General features: G+C 53.2%; 1 protein-coding gene across 1 annotated transcript in view; it reads left to right on the top strand.

The window, feature by feature from the left end:
• Positions 1-16,947, top strand: part of ARAP1 (ArfGAP with RhoGAP domain, ankyrin repeat and PH domain 1) — a 182,279-nt gene that overhangs the window by 102,259 nt on the left and 63,073 nt on the right. Inside the window, 8 exon segments of the mRNA XM_075337654.1 lie at positions 1,036-1,105; positions 1,312-1,432; positions 1,517-1,701; positions 1,913-2,019; positions 2,272-2,306; positions 2,309-2,470; positions 5,008-5,093; positions 9,056-9,238. Coding sequence (XP_075193769.1) covers positions 1,036-1,105; positions 1,312-1,432; positions 1,517-1,701; positions 1,913-2,019; positions 2,272-2,306; positions 2,309-2,470; positions 5,008-5,093; positions 9,056-9,238 — 949 coding nt within the window.

Raw genomic sequence — 16,947 nt, 5'->3', positions numbered from 1 at the left:
CAGGAGAGTCACTGAGGACTGTGTGCAGAGACAGGGATAATGCAGAAGAGTCATTGAGGACTGTGTGCAGAGACTGGGATAATGCAGGAGAGTCACTGAGAGGACTGTGTGCAGAGGCTGGGATAATGCAGGAGAGGCACTGAGGACTGTGTGCAGAGACTGGGATAATGCAGGAGAGGCACTGAGGACTGTGCAGAGGCTGGGATAATGCAGGAGAGGCACTGAGGACTGTGCAGAGACTGGGATAATGCAGGAGAGTCACTGAGAGGACTGTGTGCAGAGGCTGGGATAATGCAGGAGAGGCACTGAGGATTGGGTGTGCAGAGACTGGGATAATGCAGGAGAGTCACTGAGGACTGTGCAGAGACTGGGATAATGCAGGAGAGGCACTGAGGATTGGGTGTGCAGAGACTGGGATAATGCAGGAGAGTCAGAGGACTGTGCAGAGGCTGGGATAATGCAGGAGAGTCACTGAGGACTGTGCAGAGGCTGGGATAATGCAGGAGAGGCACTGAGGACTGTGTGCAGAGACTGGGATAATGCAGGAGAGGCACTGAGGACTGTGCAGAGGCTGGGATAATGCAGGAGAGGCACTGAGGACTGTGCAGAGACTGGGATAATGCAGGAGAGTCACTGAGAGGACTGTGTGCAGAGGATGGGATAATGCAGGAGAGGCACTGAGGATTGGGTGCAGAGACTGGGATAATGCAGGAGAGTCACTGAGGACTGTGCAGAGGCTGGGATAATGCAGGAGAGTCACTGCGAGGACTGTGCAGAGGCTGGGATAATGCAGGAGAGGCACTGAGGATTGGGTGTGCAGAGACTGGGATAATGCAGGAGAGTCACTGAGGACTGTGCAGAGACTGGGATAATGCAGGAGAGGCACTGAGGATTGGGTGTGCAGAGACTGGGATAATGCAGGAGAGTCACTGAGGACTGTGTGCAGAGACTGGGATAATGCAGGAGAGGCACTGAGGATTGGGTGTGCATTGTGCCGGTTGATTCTCTTGACATGTCGTGTTTGGTTTCTTGAAGGTCCTACATCTTCCAGAGGCGGTGGGTGAGGCTGGACGCAGAGTATCTCCGCTACTTTGACAATGACAAGGTACTGTCCAGATCTTGTCCATTTTTGGTCCTTCAGTAAAGCGAGTGATGGAAGGGCGGTTCCTGCCATCTTATGTGATTGGTTATCGCTGGGATTTGCCACCACTTTTTGGTCGTTAGGGGTCCGTCCTCCTGGACATTGACCAATTCTGAGGCCACAGGACCAGTAAAGAAGCATTGTTGACGCCCTTGGCTTTGTTTCTGTAGGACATGTACTCGAAGCGGCTCATTAAGACCAGCTGCATAGCCAAGGTGGCTTCCACCGGAGACCAGAAGTTCGAAGTCACAACCTCAAACCGGAACTTTGTGTTCCGAGCGGAGAGTGATGGTGAGTAGACCCGTCCCACCAAGGGTGGAGGCCTCTCGAGACGCCCAGTCCATGGCTCCTTACTAATGAATGTATCATGGGCAGCGGAACGAAACGACTGGATAAAAGCGATCCAGCAGGTCCTGGAGGACAGGAGAAGCCGACCCAGCAGCACGTCCTCACTACCCGAGAACGTGGACAAGTGCGGACTCCTGGAGATGAAGAGCTGCAAGTCAAAGCTTTTTGTGGTGGTGGCCTCCGATAAAGTCTACCTCTACAAGAACGGAGAGGTTAGTGTTCACCACTGTGACCCAATGCATGAGACCCACAACGCCCATGTAAGCTATATCTCCAACCAGTGTTGGCCTCCCCGTGCCATAATGTAGTTGGCGCCTCGGCACGGTGGGGGTGCACCGTTGTGTAACGTTGTGTGTAACGTGTCCTACAATGCCGCACCGCCTGTTCCCTCAACACCGCCGTGATTCTTCTGATCATCTACAGGACTTTGTCTCTGGCGTTGGCGTCACCTCTATCGACATGAACCTCGGCAACGTCAAGGAAGTTGAGAAGAGGAGCTTTGACTTGACAACACCTTACAAGATGTTCAGGTAGGGAGCCCGGACCGCGATGGCCATCGCCCTACATCAGTATTGTGTCTGCACTTCCTGAAACTTTGGACCCTTAAGATAGGACTTCCCCTGCTGCAGTGTCTGGGGTCATTTATTTACACAGCTCCGACCATTGCTCCTTCTTAGCGGGTGTCATTACCACCGGAGTCCAGACACTCCACAGTGGCACGCTCTACCTCCGGGACATGCTCTTCACCTTTACCCCGTCCAATGCTTCCGCTCTGTCCCCAGCTTTATTGCAGATAATGAACAGGAAAGGAGCGACTGGTGGAAGCCATGAAGCAGTCAGTCTCCGCCGCGCTCTCCAACCTCGAAGTGGCCCAGAAAATCTGGTCAGAGGAATCTAATAGACTGTGCGCCGACTGCCGCTGCCCCAAACCCGACTGGGCCTCCGTCAACCTGTGTGTGGTCATCTGCAAAAAGTGCGCAGGTGAGAGCGGGATACAAGTCATGCACTCAAAGCCCAAGGATGCAGTATTATAGCAGTTATATTCTTATACATAGGGGGCAGTATTATAGCAGTTATATTCTTATACATAGGGGGCAGTATTATAGCAGTTATATTCTTGTACATAGGGGCAGTATTATAGCAGTTATATTCTTATACATAGGGGGCAGTATTATAGCAGTTATATTCTTGTACATAGGGGCAGTATTATAGTAGTTATATTCTTGTATATAGGGGCAGTATTATAGTAGTTATATTCTTGTATATAGGGGCAGTATTATAGCAGTTATATTCTTGTACATAGGGGGCAGTATTATAGCAGTTATATTCTTATACATAGGGGGCAGTATTATAGTAGTTATATTCTTATACATAGGGGGAAGTATTATAGCAGTTATATTCTTATACATAGGGGGCAGTATTATAGCAGTTATATTCTTATACATAGGGGGCAGTATTATAGCAGTTATATTCTTATACATTGGGGGCAGTATTATAGCAGTTATATTCTTATACATAGGGGACAGTATTATAGCAGTTATATTCTTATACATAGGGGGCAGTATTATAGCAGTTATATTCTTATACATAGGGGCAGTATTATAGCAGTTATATTCTTATACATAGGGGACAGTATTATAGCAGTTATATTCTTATACATAGGGGGCAGTATTATAGTGGTTATATTCTTGTACATAGGGGGCAGTATTATAGCAGTTATATTCTTATACATAGGGGGCAGTATTATAGCAGTTATATTCTTATACATAGGGGGCAGTATTATAGTAGTTATATTCTTATACATAGGGGGCAGTATTATAGTAGTTATATTCTTATACATAGGAGCAGTGTTATAGCAGTTATATTCTTGTACATAGGGGGCAGTATTATAGTAGTTATATTCTTATACATAGGGGGCAGTATTATAGCAGTTATATTCTTATACATAGGGGGCAGTATTATAGTAGTTATATTCTTATACATAGGTGGTAGTATTATAGCAGTTACATTCTTATACATAGGGGGCAGTATTATAGTAGTTATATTCTTATACATAGGAGCAGTATTATAGCAGTTATATTCTTATACATAGGGGGCAGTATTATAGTAGTTATATTCTTATACATAGGGGGCAGTATTATAGCAGTTATATTCTTATACATAGGAGCAGTATTATAGCAGTTATATTCTTGTACATAGGGGGCAGTATTATAGTAGTTATATTCTTATACATAGGGGGCAGTATTATAGCAGTTATTTTCTTATACATAGGGGGCAGTATTATAGTAGTTATATTCTTATACATAGGGGGCAGTATTATAGCAGTTATATTCTTGTACATAGGGGGCAGTATTATAGCAGTTATATTCTTATACATAGGGGGCAGTATTATAGCAGTTATATTCTTATACATAGGGGGCAGTATTATAGCAGTTATATTCTTATACATAGGGGGCAGTATTATAGCAGTTATATTCTTATACATGGGGGCAGTATTATAGCAGTTATATTCTTGACACATAGGGGGCAGTATTATAGCAGTTATATTCTTATACATAGGGGGCAGTATTATAGCAGTTATATTCTTATACATGGGGACAGTATTATAGCAGTTATATTCTTATACATAGGGGGCAGTATTATAGTAGTTATATTCTTATACATAGGAGCAGTATAATAGCAGTTATATTCTTGTACATAGGGGGCAGTATTATAGTAGTTATATTCTTGTACATAGGGGGCAGTATTATAGTAGTTATATTCTTGTACATAGGGGGCAGTATTATAGTAGTTATATTCTTGTACATAGAGGGCAGTATTATAGTAGTTATATTCTTGTACATGGGGGCAGTATTATAGTAGTTATATTCTTGTACTTAGGGGCAGTATTATAGTAGTTATATTCCTGTAATGGGGGGCAGTGTTATAGTAGTTATATTCTTGTACATAGGGGCAGTATTATAGTAGTTATATTCTTGTACATAGGGGCAGTATTATAGTAGTTATATTCTTGTACTTAGGGGCAGTATTATAGTAGTTATATTCCTGTAATGGGCGGCAGTGTTATAGTAGTTATATTCTTGTACATAGGGGCAGTATTATAGTAGTTATATTCTTGTACTTAGGGGCAGTATTATAGTAGTTATATTCCTGTAATGGGGGGCAGTATTATAGTAGTTATATTCTTGTATATAGGGGGCAGTATTATAGTAGATATATTCTTGTACATAGGGGCAGTATTATAGTAGTTATATTCTTGTACTTAGGGGCAGTATTATAGTAGTTATATTCTTGTATATGGGGGCAGTATTATAGTAGTTATATTCTTGTATATAGGGGGCAGTATTATAGTAGTTATATTCTTGTATATAGGGGGCAGTATTATAGTAGTTATATTCTTGTATATAGGGGCAGTATTATAGCACTATGACACCACTCCTTGTCCTGCTGATGAGTTATCTGTTTGTTACCCTTTGTATATAGATATTTTACCCTTTTTTACCCTTTGGTGATTGTAGGGGAGCACCGCAGTTTGGGGCCCAGTATAAGTAAAGTGAGGAGTCTGAAGATGGACAACAGGATCTGGACGGAGGAGCTGATAGCGGTGAGTCTCTGTGACACGATGTGGTAGACGGTAATATCTGTGTCTGTCAGACTCTGAGGCGTTCAGCAATGGAGGAGAAGACACATGTAAGTGGCCACTGGGTAGTTAGCCATGGTCACAAGCCCTGTAGCCACCTACCCCCGGCTCCTCGATAGTCTGCAGCCACGCTCGGGCTGTCAGCAGAGGCGGCTCGTTGATGCCATTGTGTCGCTATCACCAGGACGCTGACGTGCTGCGCCTTTTCCAGCTGTAATGTAGGACACAGACATAAACCCCCGTACCTCCGTGCCTCCAATCCTCCGTGCCTCCAATCCTCCGTGCCTCCAATCCTCCGTGCCTCCAATCCTCTGTGCCTCCAATCCTCTGTGCCTCCAATCCTCTGTGCCTCCAATCCTCTGTGCCTCCAATCCTCTGTGCCTCCAATCCTCTGTGCCTCCAATCCTCCGTGCCTCCAATCCTCCGTGCCTCCAATCCTCCGTGCCTCCAATCCTCCGTGCCTCCAATCCTCCGTGCCTCCAATCCTCCGTGCCTCCGTGCCTCCAATCCTCCGTGCCTCCAATCCTCCGTGCCTCCAATCCTCCGTGCCTCTCCGGTTCCTGTTCTGAAGGTTTATCTGGACGGCTTTGCTGTTATGAGTGACGGTCGCTCTCAGAAGACTTCACCCATGTGCAGTGGCGTAGCTAGAGTCCAATGGGCCTCGCTGCAAAGTTTGAGCAAAGCCCCCCACATGTTGGCCAGATGTATGGGCCATTTTATCGTTCTAAATCCTATAAAGACATAAGTGTTTCCCCCCTCCCTCTTCATCCTCTACGAATATCTTCCATCCTGGGCCACTTCTGGTAAATATGTCCCCCCATCCTGATGTATGATCTCATCATGGCCCCATCCGGGTATATATGTCCTCATCATGGCCCATTCTTTTGTATATAGCCCCATCCTGTTATATGTTCCTATCATGACTACATTCTGGTGCATGACCCCATCATGGCTATATCCTGGTATATATGTCCTCATTATGGCCCATTCTGGTATATGTTTACATCCTGGCCCCATCCTAGTATATATGGCCCCATCCTGGTATATTTGTCCCCATTATTGCCCCATCCTGGTATATATGTTCCCATAATGGCAGCTTCCTTGTATACATGTCCCCATAATAACCCCATCCTGGTATACATGTCCCCATAATAACCCCATCCTGGTATACATGTCCCCATAATAACCCCATCCTGGTATACATGTCCCCATAATGGCCCCATCCTGGTATACATGTCCCCATAATAACCCCATCCTGGTATACATGTCCCCATAATGGCCCCATCCTGGTATACATGTCCCCATAATAACCCCATCCTGCTATACATGTCCCCATAATGGCCCCATCCTGCTATACATGTCCCCATTATTGCCCCATCCTGGTATATTTGTCCCCATTATTGCCCCATCCTGGTATATATGTTCCCATAATGGCAGCTTCCTTGTATACATGTCCCCATAATAACCCCATCCTGCTATACATGTCCCCATAATGGCCCCATCCTGGTATACATGTCCCCATAATAACCCCATCCTGGTATACATGTCCCCATAATGGCCCCATCCTGGTATACATGTCCCCATAATGGCCCCATCCTGGTATACATGTCCCCATAATGGCCCCATCCTGGTACATATTATACCCCCGGGCGCTGCACACAGTAAACAGAATAAACCATTATACTCCCCTTCTCCCGCCTCCCCCGGTGTCCTCCTCTGATGGTGATATGCTGCAACGTCACTGTCATGCGCGGCGCGTCCACTTACAGCACAGTCAGCTGCCGGGTGCTGACATATCCTCTGCTCCCCCATGATAATTATGGGTGTGGGGAGCAGTGAATATTCATAGCCTTAATCAGCGGCTGACAGATTGCAGTGCATGGCCCCGGCGGGCCTCTGTCCGGCTAGGTATTTCAGCTGGATGCGCGCCCTCTTATGCACATTCAGCTGAAGCAGGCGCTGTGGCCGGCGGCCCCCTGCACCTCCGGGCCCCCTGCACCTCCGGGCCCCCTGCACCTCCGGGCCCCCTGCACCTCCGGGCCCCCTGCACCCCCGGGCCCCCTGCACCTCCGGGCCCCCTGCACCCCCGGGCCCAGTCGCAGTTGTGATCGCTGCACCTTCGCCCATGTGCACTCACCGTGATTAGTAAAGGCCGTCACATATTTGCAGTTTTGTCAGCACCATATTTCCATCTAGTGGAGAGGACGTCTGCAGATCGCGGATATCGACGGGATAATAAATGGCGGTCACACCATATCAGCTAGGAGATGACTCTGTGCACTCCGCGGCTTTATGTCCTCTGTACGGTGACGCTCGCTCTGTGTGTGTGTACCCCGCACCCCGCGGCTTTATGTCCTCTGTACGGTGACGCTCGCTCTGTGTGTGTGTACCCCGCGGCTTTATGTCCTCTGTACGGTGACGCTCGCTCTGTGTGTGTGTACCCCGCGGCTTTATGTCCTCTGTACGGTGACGCTCGCTCTGTGTATGTATACCCCGCACCCCGCGGCTTTATGTCCTCTGTACGGTGACGCTTGCTCTGTGTATGTGTACCCCGCACCCCGCGGCTTTATGTCCTCTGTACGGTGACGCTCGCTCTGTGTGTGGACAGTGTCGTCATTATATCAGTGTTTTACTTTAATTATTACCCCTGATTTACTGGAATTTGTAGGGTAAAGGGTTAATGATCCGTGGAAACGTCGTCCGCACTCTGGAATGTTCTTTGTTCTGTGTCTGGATAGAGCTCGGCCGCGGTCAGCTGATGTTTGTGCCGCAGAGTTAGCATTTTATCCGGAAAACGGAGTATGTGAGACCACCGCCGTGTGTAGTATAGAGAGTAACGAGGAGTGACTGTGAGACCACCGCCGTGTGTAATATAGAGAACAACGAGGAGTGACTGTGAGACCACCGCCGTGTGTAACATAGAGAGTAACAAGTAGTGACTGTGAGACCACCGCCGTGTGTAATATAGAGAGTGACTGACTGTGAGACCACCGCCGTGTGTAATATAGAGAGTAACGAGGAGTGACTGTGAGACCACCACAGTGTACAATATAGAGAGTAACAAGTAGTGACTGTGAGACCACCGCCGTGTGTAATATAGAGAGTAATGAGGAGTGACTGTGAGACCACCGCCGTGTGTAATAGAGAGAGACACTGAGACCACCGCCGTGTGTAATATAGAGAGTAATGAGGAGTGACTGTGAGACCACCGCCGTGTACAATATAGAGAGTAACAAGTAGTGACTGTGAGACCACCGCCGTGTGTAATATAGAGAGTAACGAGTAGTTACTGTGAGACCACCGCCGTGTGTAATATAGAGTAACAAGGAGTAACTTTTCCCGCCCTGACTGTGCCGCCGTCTGTCCTGTGCCCACGGTCAGCATCGTGCTGGCACTATAAGGGTTACCCTCTGTGTGTAATACAGAGAGTAGCATGCAGTAACTTTTCATGCCCTGGCTGTGCCGCCGTCTTCCCCCGTGCCGCCGTCTTCCCCCGTGCCGCCGTCTTCCCCCGTGCCGCCGTCTTCCCCCGTGCCGCCGTCTTCCCCCGTGCCGCCGTCTTCCCCCGTGCCGCCGTCTTCCCCCGTGCCGCCGTCTTCCCCCGTGCCGCCGTCTTCCCCCGTGCCGCCGTCCTCTCCCGTGCCGCTGTCCTCTCCCCCGCGCCGCTGTCCTCTCCCCCGCGCCGCTGTCCTCTCCCCCGCGCCACCGTCCTCTCCCCCGCGCCGCCGTCCTCTCCCCCGTGTTACCGTCCTCTTCCCCCGTGCCGCCGTCCTCTCCCGTGCCGCCCTCTCCCTTGTGCCGGCGGTCGGCATCGTGCTGGCACTATAAGGGTTACCCGCCAGGCTCATTATCTCGTTATCGCGCCCATCTGCTGCCGGATTAGCCGCCGCGCCGCTCATTAATGGGAATCTCTCTTGTGTTTCCAGCTCTTCCTGCTTCTTTGTAACGAGGTCAGTAATAATTTCTGGGCGGCCAATGTCCCCCCCAGCGAAGCCATCGATCAGTGGAGCAGCTCGCAGGAACGCAAGACCTACATCAGCGCCAAGTACCGCGAGGGCAAATACCGGAGGTACCACCAGCTGTTCGGCAACCAGCAGGAGCTCAACAAGGTAACCACCTGAGGATGTGAGACAGTAATGGTGGGTGCGAGTACTAGTGTGTGTGGCCGGATACAGCGCCTCTCCGGTCTGTGGCTGCTGTGTGGTACTGCAGCCCAGCGCTGACCACTCACTAATGGGAAAGGCCATGAGCTGCAGCATCACTTGTGGATCGCACACGTCATGTAATGCCATCCAGTACAGCCCCTGCTGGGCTCAGAGGTACTGCCACACTAGTGCCCATAAATAGTGCCGTGCACACGTCATGTAATGCCATCCAGTACAGCCCCTGCTGGGCTCAGAGGTACTGCCACACTAGTGCCCATAAATAGTGCCGTGCGCACGTCATGTAATGCCATCCAGTACAGCCCCTGCTGGGCTCAGAGGTACTGCCACACTAGTGCCCATAAATAGTGCCGTGCGCACGTCATGTAATGCCATCCAGTACAGCCCCTGCTGGGCTCAGAGGTACTGCCACACTAGTGCCCATAAATAGTGCCGTGCATCCACCAGTGCCCATACAGCACCAGCCGCTATCCCCTACATATTTGTCCCCTACATATCCGCTGGTCTCATATCAATAACCCTATGTCCATTATCACTACCCGTATAGTAATACCGTCATCTGCACCAGTACTCTGCATGCTACACACGCACTCTCCCTGCTACACACACGCACACACTGTTCGTGCTGCACACTCTCTCCGTGCTACACACACGCACACTCTCTCCGCGCTGCACACATTGCGCTCGCTCTCTCCGCGCTGCACACATTGCGCTCGCTCTCTTCGCTCTGCACACATTGTGCGCGCTCTCTCCGCGCTGACACGCTGTTGTTTTGCACACCCTCATGTGCTGCTTTCTCGGTGCCCTCTCCGGTTCGGGATGGATGCACGGTGCTTCGCCTCCACCACATGCAGTCCACTCCCCGGTGGTGTTGCGGTCGTGCGGTGCGGGGGGTTTCGCTGCCTCCGCTGCGGTCACATCCTGATCTGCTGACAGCGTTGGCTCATTCACTACGGGATCAGCAGAGTCAGCTGCTGGGGGGAATGTGTCCATGCACGGGGCGGCCGCTGCCACGGCCATTGTATCCTCTATAGCCCCATGCCAGGACCCCGCACCCTCACATTCTGCCAGTGCGCAGCCTTGTGGGTGCTCTGTATTTTGGATGATGGGATCCGGCTGCAGGAGCGTCACCCCTCCCCCGGTCCTGGAGATCAGCGCAGCCTCCTCTGCTATTTCTGCTGAATCAGGGAATTTGGGCTGAATCTCTTTTAAGAAAAAAATAATAATCCTGGGTTTCTTATTTCAAGTGTGAGAAAATAGTCTCCTCCAGCAGCAGCCGCCGTCAGCAACACACCCCCCCAGCACCCCCACTCCCCCGCCACCAGCAACACCCCCCCAGCACCCCCACTCCCCCACTCCCCCGCCACCAGCAACACCCCCCCCCAGCACCCCCACTCCCCCACTCCCCCGCCACCAGCAACACACCCCCCCCCAGCACCCCCACTCCCCCGCCACCAGCAACACCCCCCCAGCACCCCCACTCCCCCGCCACCAGCAACACCCCGCCAGCACGCCCACTCCCCGCCACCTGCAACACCCCCCCAGCACCCCCACTCCCCCGCCACCAGCAACACCCCGCCAGCACGCCCACTCCCCCACTCCCCCGCCATCAGCAACACCCCCCCAGCACCCCCACTCCCCCACTCCCCCGCCACCAGCAACACACCCCCCCCAGCACCCCCACTCCCCCGCCACCAGCAACACCCCCCCAGCACCCCCACTCCCCCGCCACCAGCAACACCCCCCCAGCACCCCCACTCCCCCACTCCCCCGCCACCAGCAACACCCCCCCCAGCACCCCCACTCCCCCACTCCCCCGCCACCAGCAACACACCCCCCCCTAGCACCCCCACTCCCCCGCCACCAGCAACACCCCCCCAGCACCCCCACTCCCCCGCCACCAGCAACACCCCGCCAGCACGCCCACTCCCCCACTCCCCCGCCATCAGCAACACCCCCCCAGCACCCCCACTCCCCCACTCCCCCGCCACCAGCAACACACCCCCCCCAGCACCCCCACTCCCCCGCCACCAGCAACACCCCCCCAGCACCCCCACTCCCCCGCCACCAGCAACACCCCGCCAGCACGCCCACTCCCCCACTCCCCCGCCACCAGCAACACCCCCCCAGCACCCCCACTCCCCCACTCCCCCGCCACCAGCAACACACCCCCCCAGCACCCCCACTCCCCCGCCACCAGCAACACCCCCCCAGCACCCCCACTCCCCCGCCACCAGCAACACCCCGCCAGCACGCCCACTCCCCGCCACCAGCAACACCCCCCCAGCACCCCCACTCCCCCGCCACCAGCAACACCCCGCCAGCACGCCCACTCCCCGCCACCAGCAACACCCCCCCCAGCACCCCCACTCCCCTGCCACCAGCAACACACCCCTCCAGCACCCCCCACTCCCCCGCCACCAACACCCCCCCAGCACCCCCACTCCCCCGCCACCAGCAACACCCCCCCCAACACCCCCCCCAGCACCCCTGCCACCAGCAACACCCCCCCAGCACCCCCACTCCCCCGCCACCAGCAACACACCCTTCCCAGCACCCCCACTCCCCCGCCACCAGCAACACCCCGCCAGCACGCCCACTCCCCGCCACCAGCAACACCCCCCCAGCACCCCCACTCCCCTGCCACCAGCAACACCCCCCCCCAGCACCCCCACTCCCCCGCCACCAGCAACACCCCCCCAGCACCCCCACTCCCCCGCCACCAGCAACACCCCCCCCCCAGCACCCCTACTCCCCCGCCACCAGCAACACCCCCCCCAGTACCCCCACTCCCCCTCCACCAAACCCCCAGCACTGGGCTACAGCCATATTGTGGCTGGTCACCCCCAGCACATCAGCCAAGTTCACCTTTTATATCCTGTACTCCATTTGCCTCCAGAGCTGCACTCTAAATTTTGCCAGCTGTCCTCAGCTGCACTCTGACATGTGACCTCTGTGCTCTGCTCTATGGTGACCGAAAACCAGCCGAATTGTGACTGCAGCTCTGGAGGAGACTAAGAGCAAAAGTGTAAAGTGACTGCACTGCTCGGAGCCCCCCGCCCCTCAGGGGTTAATGCCAGTGTTACAATGTAGCAGGCGGCTCTGACACCCACAGATCTCTGCAGAATGGACAATGGAGGGCGGACTACAACCCTCAGCAGCTCCTCATACATCATCTGTTCACAACCAGAGCAGCAAATTATCTCATCATGGAGAAATGAGCTCTGTGTACCTATATCAGCTGGGGAGAAAGGCTATTACTCCCTGTTATCAGCCATTACTGTCCTACAGGCTCCTCACCAGTAATGGCTGATAACAGGGAGTAATAGCTTGTACTCGTGTGTCCTACAGTCTCCTCCCCCAGTAATGGCTGATAACAGGGAGTAATAGATTGCAGTCACCTGTCCTACAGTCTCCTCCCCTAGTAATGGCTGATAACAGAGAGTAATAGAATGTAGTCACCTGTCCTACAGTCTCCTCCCCCAGTAATGGCTGATAACAGGGAGTAATAGAATGTAGTCACTTGTCCTACAGTCTCCTCCCCCAGTAATGGCTGATAACAGGGAGTAATAGATTGCATTTGTGTAGGGTCCCTTAGACTTGTTTCAGAGCTTTGGCATTTGCACACTGAGCTGTGCGGGGATTGTGTAGTCAGCGGAGGATGGATGTGTTTGCTGTGACACTGACTTATCAGAGCAAGTATGGGCTGGGCAGGCAGGGGTTAAGCCAAATCTGCCATGCTGACTTGTTGTGTTAGTGCGAGGGCCGCTCCTACAGGCGAGGCCGGGGCTGCAGATGTGAGGCCACTGACATCACCAGGAGTGGGAAGCGCTGGTGAGTCGCTGCAGCCGGGTCTGTGCGCTCTGCTCACACTGCACCGGGTCTCAGCTCACACTGCGCCAGATCTCTGCACACACTGCACCGGGTCTCTGCACACACTGCACCTGGTCTCTGCACTCTGATCACACACTGCGCCAGATCTCTGCTCACACTGCACCGGGTCTCTGCTCACACTGCGCCGGGTCTCTGCTCACACTGCGCCGGGTCTCTGCTCACACTGCGCCAGATCTCTGCTCACACTGCGCCGGGTCTCTGCTCACACTGCGCCGGGTCTCTGCTCACACTGCGCCGGGTCTCTGCTCACACTGCGCCGGGTCTCTGCTCACACTGCGCCGGGTCTCTGCTCACACTGCGCCGGGTCTCTGCTCACACTGCGCCGGGTCTCTGCACACACTGCGCCGGGTCTCTGCACACACTGCGCCGGGTCTCTACACTCTGATCACACTGCGCCAGATCTCTGCACTCTGCTCACACTGCGCCGGGTCTCTGCTCACACTGCGCCGGGTCTCTGCACACACTGCGCCGGGTCTCTGCACACACTGCACCGGGTCTCTGCACACTGCGCCAGATCTCTGCACTCTGCACACACTGCACCAGATCTCTGCACTCTGCACCAGATCTCTGCACTCTGCGCCAGATCTCTGCACTCTGCGCTCACTGACTGCTTCCTATGTACACTCTGCTCACTCTCGCTGTTTTTACACCTCCTCTGTAATCTCTCCTGATCTCTGCACACATCGCTCGTCATCCTTCCTCCTCTGATTCTTTCCTATCATTGTATCGCCCTATACGATCATTATACTCTATAAACCCTCTGAGGACCATCACCACTGCCCCAGACTCACTATATCTACAACCCCCGAGGACCATACAACCCTCTGCTCATCATCTTCACTCCTGAGGACCATACAGCCCTCTGCTCACCATCTTCACTCCTGAGGACCATACAGCCCTCTGCTCATCATCTTCACTCCTGAGGACCATACAACCCTCTGCTCATCATCTTCACTCCTGAGGACCATACAGCCCTCTGCTCATCATCTTCACTCCTGAGAACCATACAGCCCTCTGCTCACCATCTTCACTCCTGAGGACCATACAACCCTCTGCTGACCATCTTCACTCCTGAGGACCATACAGCCCTCTGCTCATCATCTTCACTCCTGAGGACCATACAGCCCTCTGCTCATCATCTTCACTCCTGAGGACCATACAGCCCTCTGCTCATCACCTTCACTCCTGAGGACCATACAGCCCTCTGCTCATCACCTTCACTCCTGAGGACCATACAGCCCTCTGCTCATCACCTTCACTCCTGAGGACCATACAGCCCTCTGCTCATCACCTTCACTCCTGAGGACCATACAGCCCTCTGCTCACCATCTTCACTCCTGAGGACCATGCAGCCCTCTGCTCATCACCTTCACTCCTGAGGACCATACAACCCTCTGCTCACCACCTTCACTCCTGAGGACCATACAACCCTCTGCTCACCATCTTCACTCCTGAGGACCATACAGCCCTCTGCTCACCATCTTCACTCCTGAGGACCATGCAGCCCTCTGCTCATCACCTTCACTCCTGAGGACCATACAGCCCTCTGCTCATCACCTTCACTCCTGAGGACCATACAGCCCTCTGCTCACCATCTTCACTCCTGAGGACCATACAGCCCTCTGCTCACCATCTTCACTCCTGAGGACCATACAGCCCTCTGCTCACCATCTTCACTCTTGAGGACCATACAGCCCCTCTGCTCACCATCTTCACTCCTGAGGACCATACAGCCCTCTGCTTACCATTTTCACTCCTGAGGACCATACTGCCCTCTGCTCACCATCTTCACTCCTGAGGACCATACAGCCCTCTGCTCACCATCTTCACTCCTGAGGACCATACAGCCCTCTGCTGACCATCTTCACTCCTGAGGACCATACAGCCCTCTGCTCATCACCTTCACTCCTGAGGACCATACAGCCCTCTGCTCATCACCTTCACTCCTGAGGACCATACAGCCCTCTGCTCATCACCTTCACTCCTGAGGACCATACAGCCCTCTGCTCATCATCTTCACTCCTGAGGACCATACAGCCCTCTGCTCACCACCTTCACTCCTGAGGACCATACAGCCCTCTGCTCATCACATTCACTCCTGAGGACCATACAGCCCTCTGCTCATCATCTTCACTCCTGAGGACCATACAGCCCTCTGCTCACCATCTTCACTCCTGAGGACCATACAGCCCTCTGCTCATCATCTTCACTCCTGAGGACCATACAGCCCTCTGCTCATCATCTTCACTCCTGAGGACCATACAGCCCTCTGCTCATCATCTTCACTCCTGAGGACCATACAGCCCTCTGCTCACCATCTTCACTCCTGAGGACCATACAGCCCTCTGTTCATCATCTTCACTCCTGAGGACCATACAGCCCTCTGCTGACCATCTTCACTCCTGAGGACCATACAGCCCTCTGCTCACCACCTTCACTCCTGAGGACCATACAGCCCTCTGCTCACCATCTTCACTCCTGAGGACCATACAGCCCTCTGCTCATCATTTTCACTCCTGACGAACATACAGCCCTCTGCTCATCATCTTTGCTCACCATCTTCACTCCTGAGGACCATACAGCCCTCTGCTCATCATCGTCACTCCTGAGGACCATACAGCCCTCTGCTCATCATCTTCACTCCTGAGGACCATACAGCCCTCTGCTCATCATCTTCACTCCTGAGGACCATACAGCCCTCTGCTCATCACCTTCACTCCTGAGGACTATACAACCCTCTGCTCATCACCTTCACTCCTGAGGACCATACAGCCCTCTGCTGACCATCTTCACTCCTGAGGACCATACAGCCCTCTGCTCATCATCTTCACTCCTAAAGACCATACAGCCCTCTGCTCATCATCTTCACTCCTGAGGACCATACAGCCCTCTGCTCATCATCTTCACTCCTGAGGACCATACAGCCCTCTGCTCATCACCTTCACTCCTGAGGACCATACAGCCATCTGCTCATCACCTTCACTCCTGAGGACCATACAGCCCTATGCTCACCATCTTCACTCCTGAGGACCATACAGCCCTCTGCTCATCACCATCTTCACTCCTGAGGACCATACAGCCCTCTGCTCACCATCTTCACTCCTGAGGACCATACAGCCCTCTGCTCACCATCTTCACTCCTGAGGACCATACAGCCCTCTGCTCATCATTTTCACTCCTGACGAACATACAGCCCTCTGCTCATCATCTTTGCTCACCATCTTCACTCCTGAGGACCATACAGCCCTCTGCTCATCATCGTCACTCCTGAGGACCATACAGCCCTCTGCTCACCATCTTCACTCCTGAGGACCATACAGCCCTCTGCTCATCATCTTCACTCCTGAGGACCATACAGCCCTCTGCTCATCATCTTCACTCCTGAGGACCATACAGCCCTCTGCTCATCACCTTCACTCCTGAGGACTATACAACCTTCTGCTCATCACCTTCACTCCTGAGGACCATACAGCCCTCTGCTCACCATCTTCACTCCTGAGGACCATACAGCCCTCTGCTGACCATCTTCACTCTTGAGGACCATACAGCCCTCTGCTGACCATCTTCACTCTTGAGGACCATACAGCCCCTCTGCTCACCATCTTCACTCTTGAGGACCATACAGCCCTCTGCTCAACACCTTCACTCTTGAGGACCATACAGCCCTCTGCTCAACACCTTCACTCCTGAGGACCATACAACCCTCTGCTGACCATCTTCACTCCTGAGGACCATACAGCCCTCTGCTCACCACCTTCACT

The sequence above is a fragment of the Anomaloglossus baeobatrachus genome, chromosome 2 (assembly GCF_048569485.1).
Source record: "Anomaloglossus baeobatrachus isolate aAnoBae1 chromosome 2, aAnoBae1.hap1, whole genome shotgun sequence".
Classification (NCBI taxonomy): Eukaryota; Metazoa; Chordata; class Amphibia; order Anura; family Aromobatidae; genus Anomaloglossus; species Anomaloglossus baeobatrachus.
This window is presented reverse-complemented; position numbering and strand designations above follow the sequence as displayed.